Consider the following 9207-nt stretch of genomic DNA (forward strand, 5'->3'; position numbering starts at 1 on the left):
TCACTGAATATGGCACGACACACAATCCCAGCTGCAAGCAGATTCCAATAAATACGAATCCATGTTGTGTCTCTGCCCGGCTCACAGCATTACACACAAGCTAAGGTAAAAATTAAAAAAGTTAAGTAGTAAGTACCTGGCAAGTTAATGTGAATACTGATTGAGGAGGAGCCTCTCGGAGTCAACAGCCTGAGATCTCCATCACAGATCATCTCTTTACTGTAACACATGGCTTCAAACCCACTGCCAGGACGAGGATATTTCACACTGCCTTTCCACCAAAAAGATGCACCACATCGTATTGCTCTGATTTGTATAGCCTTGATACTCCTTACATACAAAAAGGCTACAGTAGCTGAAACGGACCCCCCACACTACCAATGCACAGCCTAACCAATAACAAACAACCTCATTTGCCCCTTTCTCTGGATTTCTGCCCACCTCTAAGCATCAGTGGGTTAGAGCAAGTTTGAAGCTTTAAACTACACAGAAACCACAGTATATACAGTGGCCGCGGGTGAGGGTGGTGGTATCTAGTACAGTTCCTTCAACATCCGCCCTTTTAGTCATTACCAGTGTTCCAACTGCATGAACCCTGCACACAGAACAGTATGCAATAATAGAAGCCTTCGGAAATTCTCTTTAAAAAAAAATTAGGTCACCTCAGATTGCCACCTCTACACAACAAGACTCAAGACCAAATCACAAACGAAACTAGACTAAGCAAAGATGAAAAAACACGACTGTGACAATTGCCTGTAATTAAATCAGTTATGCGTCCCGACGAGTCCCTTAGAACACTCTCGTCTGAAATGGGTCAAACCTGTCAGGGAGAAAAAATGACCCTTTGTTTTCTTTTCTTTTCTTTTCTTTTCTTTTCTTTTCTGGATCATTTTAGCAAAATAGGGCTTGGCATTTTCCATCCAAGTCGAACCAGGTATGGCTTTGAGCTCCACGACTTTGTGAAAGGGGCTTGGTTGGTTCACTCAGGAGAGAGTGTGGTGGTCGAGCATGCAGCTCCGCTGTGCAGGTAAGTCTTTTCAAGAGCTGCACACAGTCACAGCGGCAACGGGAATAGGAGTGGCGGTGTGTGTCTCACTCGAGCCATGCGCTGCTCACACACACGCGTACACACACTGGCGGCCATAGATTGCTACTTTTATTTCCAAACAAAATCAAACGAGAGAGAGAGAGACGACTCAGTGTGGTTGGCATGGGCTGTAGGTGTGTGTGTCTATCAGTTGGGGTCTAATATCGTGAAGTGCTTGTGGTGGTGGTGGCGGTTCAGGCAGTGTGTATATGTGTATACTGTAGGTGTGTGTGTGTGTGGCGTAGTCATGTCAGCCCATGTTTTGGCGGTTGCCGTAGCCTCTGCGATGCGTGTCCTTCCAGTTGTCCCAGTCCCGGGCCTTCTGCAACGCCTCCTCGTCGTCGTTCTCCTCCTGCCTCTCCTTCTCCTCCTTCTCGCGCTCCTCCGCATCGTAGTCAGCTGGGGAGGGCGGGGCAACACAGGACATCGAGGAGACATGTTAAAACATCAGGAGTTGTTCACACTTACATTAGCAAATCTAAATGTATCCATTCAACACAAGGGTTTGGCTCGTTCACATTACAGGATCTTGTCCAGAGATAGGAAACAAACTTTCTTTTAACACAGAGTGGCTCATTCTTTCAGTTTTAGACACAGATGGGCCCATTACAGACAGAGCCCCAAATTATGATTTAAAGCAACAGCATGTAGTTTTTGCTTTGTCAATCTACAGGTTGGAAGCAGGACCATGATCAAATTTAAACTACAAAACCCACTCTTACATAAAAAAAAGTTGATTGACCACTGACCAATGCTTTCTGAAACATTGTCTTAAGATTCAAAAAACTATTATGTGTTGCTTTAAGATAGATTGCCAACAGGATGGGTTGGAGAGAGAGAGAGAAAGAGACAAGTTCCTACCAGAGCTGCTGGGTCCTCGGGGGACACCCTGGTCGGGGAGGCAGCCTTTCTTCTTGTGCTGCTCGTACCAGTCATCCACTGACATGGTGGCAAGGCTGGGGTAACCTGCCCCAAACACCCTGGGGACATGGAGGAGAGGATTAATGTGAGGGGGTTAGTTAAGGTTAAGGCTTGATGCACACCAATGTGCCACTTTCCAGGTTCTATTCTTCCCAGAAGTTTTTACCTGGGGTGCATTTCTCGAAAGCGTAGTTGCCAACTACATTAGCTACTTTGTTGTTTGCAATGCAATTTCCCATTGGCAACTACCCAAGTTGCTAACTGCTAACAACTACGCTTTCGAGAAATGCACCACTGGTCCGTTACCCATTCCCTTCCCTCACACTAAGCATTTCCCCATCATATCACAACTTTGCATTCTCATCAAAATCAACGATATCAATGTTGAAAATTTGAGCAATTTTACGCCACAGGCTGCCTTAATAGTCTTACGCCACTTCAGGGTAATGTACAGAAAAACACTGATCAGATGTGAGGAGAGGAGTGAGACATACTGACAGATAAAACATATGGGGTGATATTAAATCACAAGCCAGAGGGAAGTGATACACATTAACATAAAGGTAAGGAAAACAACCCTGTAAACGTGCATGTAACCGGTGCCTATTCACAACAATGTTGTCCATTCACATTTGCAGGAAACAAAGGCATGGGATGTCATTACAACCAAGGAGGCTTGTGTTTGCACATCCAGTCATCGTCATCGTCATCGTCATCATCACACACACACACACACACACACACACACACACACACACACACACACACACACACACACACACACACACACACACACACACACACACACACACACACACTACTGTAACACTTTAAATCTATTTTTGCAGAAAAAAATGATGTGCCAACATACTTGGCCTGAAGAGCGTCTTTCGTCAGGATGAAGGGCTTCATGGGTGGGCGTTTTGGCTGAGAGGGCTGTGATGTGCCCTGAAACCAAGCAGAGAACCAAGAAAAAGTCAGCTTTATTGTCCACTTCTCATGCAATAGGCATACAAAGGACATAGACATACTGTACATACAGAGCCCTCCATTATTATTGGCACCCCTGGTTAAGATGTGTTTTTTAGCTTCCAATTATTATTATTTTTTTCTAAATAATATGGGACCTTAATGGAAAAAAAGAGAAAAATCCAACCTTCAATACAAGTGCATTTATTCAGTGGGGAAAAAATCCCACATAAAGAAATAATTATTTGACATCAAATAATGTGTATCACAATTATTAGCACCCCTGTTGTTAATATTTTGTACAACCCCCTTTTGCCAACAAAACAGCACATAATCTTCTCCTATAATGTTTCACAAGATGGGAAAAGACAGAAAGAGGGATCTTCAGCCATTCCTCTTTGCAGAATCTCTCTAAATCATCCAGAGACCTGGGTCCTCTCCTCTGTACTCTCCTCTTCAGCTCACCCCACAGGTTCTCAATGGGGTTGAGGTCTGGGGACTGAGATGGCCATGGGAGGAGCTTGATTTTGTGTCTGGTGAACCATTTCTGTGTAGATTTGGCCATATGTTTAGGGTCATTGTCCTGCTGAAAGACCCAGTGACGACCCATCTTCAGCTTTCGGGCAGAGGGCAACAGATTTTGATTTAAAATGTCCTGGTATTTCAAAGCATTCATGATGCCATGCACCCTAACAAGGTTCCCAGGGCCTTTGGAAGCGAAACAGCCCCACAGCATCACTGACCCACCCCCATACTTCACAGTGGGTATGAGGTGCTTTTCAGCATGCGCATCTTTCGTGGCACGCCAGACCCACTTAGAGTGTTTGTTGCCAAAAAGCTCAATCTTGGTCTCATCTGACCAAAGCACACGGTCCCAGTTGAAGCCCCAATACCGCTTGGCGAACTCCAGACGTTTGCGTTTATGATTGTGGGTGAGGAAAGGTTTTCTCCGTGCATGCCTCCCAAACAGCTTGTTGGCGTGTAGACAGCGCCTGATGGTTGATTTGGACACTTTGTGACCCCAGGATGCTACCATTTGTTGTAATTCTGTAACAGTGAGCTTTGGAGATCTTTTGATTTCTCTTACCATCCTCCTCACTGTGCGTGGTGGCAAAATAAACTTGGGTCCTCGTCCAGGCTTGTTTACCACTGTTCCAGTTGTTTTGAACTTCGTAATTATTCCTCTCACAGTGGATATGGGCAGCTGCAGTTGAGTGGCAATCTTCTTGTAGCCTCTGCCTGACCTGTGAAGGTCGACGCACATCTGCCTTACTTGTATGCTGTGTTCCTTTGTCTTTCCCATGTTTAAAAGTGGATAAGAGAAATGGCCTCGGTGTCACGTCATATTTATACCCCAGGGAAACAGGAAGTGATGAATTACTAATTAAATGTTCCTACATACTCTGGTAAACTTTGTAAACTACTGTAGAAATGACAGAAATGCTTCAATTATATTTATTTCCTGGGAATTGTTAAGGGTGCCAATAATTGTGGAACAGGTGATTTAATGAAAAAGAATTATTTTTTAGTCAGGGATTTTTTTTATTTTCCTACAATTCATTTGAGTTGAAGGCTACATTTTCCTAAATTTTTCAGTGTGACAGTATTCTTCTGCAATAAACACTGAATTTATTTTAAGGCTTTTAACACATCTCAACCAGGGGTGCCAATAATTATGGAGGGCACTGTATGTACAGGTACAATACATATTACTGTAAACATACAGCATGTATACATTAAGGCACATGTTGCATGTGAAACTGTTTGGTAGTGCAATGATAGATAGATAGATAGATAGATAGATAGATAGATAGATAGATAGATAGATAGATAGATAGATAGATAGATAGATAGATAGATAGATAGATAGATAGATAGATAGATAGATAGATAGATACCATTTAAAACACACTTGCTTGAGAATGTTAACCGAGAGACAGATAAACAGATACAAAAACATCAGACACACACCTGCTTGAGAACGTCCATTTTCTTGAGGATCTCCATTTCTTGATCAATGCTCTCGATTTCCTCGAGAGCGATCGCTATCCACTTCCGAATGTTGAGGAGGTAGAAATCCCGCACAATCTCGTCATCCGCTGTGCCATCTTCTACTGACGATCTGATTTCCGTCAGCTTCGCCTCTGTGTCTTTCCTCTGTTTATACCTGCACATGTAGAAAGCATAGAGCAGGTTTATGCGGACAAGAACAGGTTTCTCATGGGTATACCTGGAATTATCAGGGCACGTCAGTAAAGGCTGTTCCAGAAAGGGGAAATCTAGGAATTGAATCGACTTGCGTACCAAGTCTGTGAGTATACAGCAAATATTGGTGCAGATGCAGTAGCAGAAACCTGATGTGTAGTGCATGTACATCCTCTCTTTTTGTTTTTGTTTTACCCAAGACCTTACAGGGGAGACAGGAGTGCATTCACTGTCATGATTATAATCAGCTGACTCGTGCCAGGTAATTTAAGTATTAGGCAGGGGTGTAAGTAGTTTTCATTTCTTACTGGTGCTACCCCCCACCCCCCAACCCACAAACAAATAATAAACAGACAAAATAAACATGTGCACTAGAGATCTATATCACAGCAAGACTATTTCAGGTGTCTTCATAGGAGCAATTGTCTCAAATGGCATAGTGTGGTTGTATGCATTTTCTAATTAAAAAAGCAGACCTTACTTTTCTAAAATGTGGGTTTTGGGCAGCATTAAACCTATTCTCTTACCTGAGCACCAGCTGTAAATCTTATACCAGTGCTACACACCTGTGCGCACCTGCCTACTTGGAAGGTCACAAGATTGCATGGACTTATTTTCTGCAACAAATAGTTATTTAACATTGTTTTGTAAAGAATGTGCTGATTTTTGGTCATGGAAGATCGCTAAATAGTTTGGGAAGGTTGGTTTTATTTGATGTGAAGAATGTGTGCATGTGTAGGCTTCATCAACATTTTACTTATATGAAAGTCATGCATACCTTTCGATTTTGGCGTTTCTCTGTGTTGCCATCGATATGAGGTCAGCTTGTCTGAGGGGTGCTGGAGGAAGACTACCGTCCTCTTCAGGTGTGTCATCCGAAGCATCGCTTGCTTTAGGCAACTCGAACTTGCTAACGTTGTATTCCTTGCATCTCTTCAGGAAATCCAGAAAATAGACGCGGGCCATCTGCACTTGCTCCAGACGCTTTGACAGATTCACCTGTTTCATAGTCAACGCGCCGAGTAGAGCAGGGAGCATCAAATACTTCAAGTCAGCCGTGGCTATCTCCTCCAGTTCTTCATTCCGACTGGAAGGTAAACATGTTTGGATTAGTGATAACCAGATAGGAACTACATACAGTATGCATCACATTGAAGAACAGGTGACAGAAATATGGATATGATACAGCTACAACTTCTTGTGTCTACATTAGTCCCGTCAGTACACTGAAACGTCAGATTGGATACTACCACTACAACAACAATATTTTATTTTGCATCATTATCACTCCAGCACCGGGCTGACGATTCTGATTGATACATTGTAGCAACTATGGTCCCTAGCTGATGAGCTAAGTTAGCTATTATCTTACCGACAGTTTAGTTTATTATACACTCTGTACATGGTGATATTTCGGTTTAGCTGGGGTGATTTTACAGTGCGGTGTCAACGTCATTATGTACAAAATAACAAAACAACTTGGGTGTCTTAGTGAATTGGTGAGCAAATGTCAACATGGGCTAGTTTGAGTTAGCTTGCACTGGCACACTCACCTGAATAAAGCGATCTGAGCCACCATCCGCGATGCCTCTTCCAGTTGCATAATGCCTCGCTTAACTTTGACTTGAATTGGATTAGATCCTGTGGGTTCATTTGTAGTATCAACTTCTTCATACAATTTCCACCCACGATCTAATAAATCGCCAAGTTTAGGAGTCTCCGGCTCTGAGTTTTGTATGTGGTTGACATCTTCTGTCGACGCCATTTTCTCGAAATTGAAAAACAACGAGAAGGCGTGCTCTTCGGCTTCCGTACTTTCCAGAACTAACAATTTCAACAACCCTCCAGTAGGGGTCAGTGTTGGACATGAAAGGTCATTTTTGGTAACTCAAGCAAAGTCTCTTTCTTCCCGACCCTATAACAGGTATATTCCTGCCTACAATAGATTAAACTGAATTAGTTTTGGGAATCCGTTTTGAGAAACGTTAACATCAATATGAGTAAAAGCAAAGCGCCCCTCTTTGTCATTTTTTCTCTGTTGTCTTCTGTGATGTGTCCAGGAGATTAATTGCCTGCAATTAAACTGTTTTACAGAATTTATTTTAGTATACTATGGGTTACTAATAAGTACATTTAGCAAAACTAAAATGTACCGAGGCCTTTTCTCCAGTGGTTAGTAGTAGGCTATAGTAGTGCAGCGTAGTAGGCGGCCTATGGTCAGCCTATTTTGCATAGACAACACTAAACTCTTTAAACAATTGGAAAATTATTATTTACTACAATATTGTGTAAGTCAGTAGTTTTGCATTTTAGAAGTATTTATATAACTGTAGACTCAGTATTAGTATACCTGGTTTCATACCTTGGGTAGGCTATTTGGCAAGGCCTACTGAAACATAAAAGCCTCTGCAATAGCATCACATTGCACTTTTAACAGGTGCCATGAATGTTCCATATAAGCTTAGTTTAGATGCTTATTTTAATGTTATATAATAGGCTATATGGTCCATCAAAACGTTTAGTGGACAAATATTAGGACATGTTATTCAGTGTTGTGCATAAAAGGGTGTAATAGTGGAGAAAAATGAGTGAGCATACACACAGGTGTGCACTTTCATAGTCATTTATAGTTTAATGACAGCATTTCTGCAAGCATTGATCTGATGCACATAACTACACAAGTCCATGAACAGTGCAAGAAATTGCTCATTTGTTTATTTTTCTATTTGCAAAAAAAAAAATGTTGTGTGTCTTTTTAAAGCAATTCCTCAGTCAGCCAAACAACAGGCACGGGGCATTGACAGATTCTTGGCATGCCTCTGGGATAGGGGGACACCATTAGGCTTTCAGTCCTGGAAGACAGATGGCAAGCGCTCAACCAGTGACCTTGGAGAACATCTTGTTGTGTTCGTCTCTCAGAAAAGGTGATTTCAAGTGTACTCCTCTGACTATGAAAGCACCATGAAAGCACTCATGCTTGAACAACTGACAGTCCTTCATAACACTCCCTTGCGCTCTTGCTGTCATCCAATAGACCCTGATGGTAAGAGATTGTTGCACGCTTGCTGCAACTTGAAATGTGTGCTTAGAGGAATTTATAATCTGTTATATCTATAAGAAATTCTCCACCTGTCCTTTCGGTGGCTTTACCCCCCAGGTTGAATTGACCCCAGGAATGTGAGCGGGACTTAAGTCCTTGCTGTAAATGTCTATCTCTGCATCTGAATTTAAGTGCAGCATTGCCCCCAGTGTCGTAAATCACTCGGCGTGACCACAATGCCTGACCTGTCTGCCTGTTCTTTAGCATTCACAAATGTTTTTTTTTCTTTTGCGGCCTGTGTGTCACTCAGTCTGGGACTCCAAATGGAAATAAGCTTTTAGCTACAATCTAGTATGAGTCATCTTACTTTTGTAACCACTGATGTTTTGTAACCGCTGTTGTAGATGGTCCCTATTTCAGATAAACAAAGTAACCTAACGAAAACAAAGTTTGAGTCATATACACCCATTTGGAGGGATTCCTAAAGGCAGTGTTTTGTTTGTTTTCCAATTTATCAACCTCATTCGCTAGGCTTGTTTAATTGATATGTGTGTGAAGAAAGCTTGACTTTTCTCGCATGGTAAGATAGATTGATCATTTTTTCAGATAGGGAACACTAATGATGGGCTAGAGTCCCGAAACATTTGTTACCCACTTTGTCTTTGTCTTTTCTTTATTTTTTGCTTTTAAATACAGTTTCACTGAATTGCATTCAGCTCCTGTGCGACTCCTTCGTCTCCCTCCTATTCTGATATCGCACCATTGACCAAGCTGAAGGCTGTGGGTAGAATCAACAGCTGACATCAACTGCTTAACTGCTCATAAAAGGCTGGCACAGCCATCGTCATGACTGTGCTAAGCCCTACACCATGACAGGATACACAGATTCACACAGACAAGAAATATGATAAACAGATACAGGGTGTGATTGGAGGGCAGATTTCAGGGCCCAGATGATTGTCCCCTGTACAAAAGCAAAGTG

The 9207-nt window shown here is 42.3% G+C and overlaps 1 protein-coding gene across 1 annotated transcript; it reads right to left on the reverse strand.

Annotated features, from left to right (window-relative positions):
- Window positions 1-1137: 1137 nt before the first annotated feature.
- Window positions 1138-6963, reverse strand: igbp1 (immunoglobulin (CD79A) binding protein 1). Its single transcript, XM_063203885.1, has 6 exons — window positions 6739-6963; window positions 5964-6272; window positions 4952-5147; window positions 2883-2959; window positions 1952-2070; window positions 1138-1489 (listed from the first exon to the last, which is right to left on the reverse strand). The coding sequence occupies exons 1-6, from the start codon at window positions 6948-6950 to the stop codon at window positions 1341-1343; spliced, it is 1062 nt and encodes a 353-aa protein (XP_063059955.1). The 5' UTR covers window positions 6951-6963; the 3' UTR covers window positions 1138-1340.
- Between the last annotated feature and the right edge of the window lie 2244 nt (window positions 6964-9207).

Source organism: Engraulis encrasicolus, chromosome 7, assembly GCF_034702125.1.
Source record: "Engraulis encrasicolus isolate BLACKSEA-1 chromosome 7, IST_EnEncr_1.0, whole genome shotgun sequence".
In the NCBI taxonomy this organism is placed as follows: domain Eukaryota; kingdom Metazoa; phylum Chordata; class Actinopteri; order Clupeiformes; family Engraulidae; genus Engraulis; species Engraulis encrasicolus.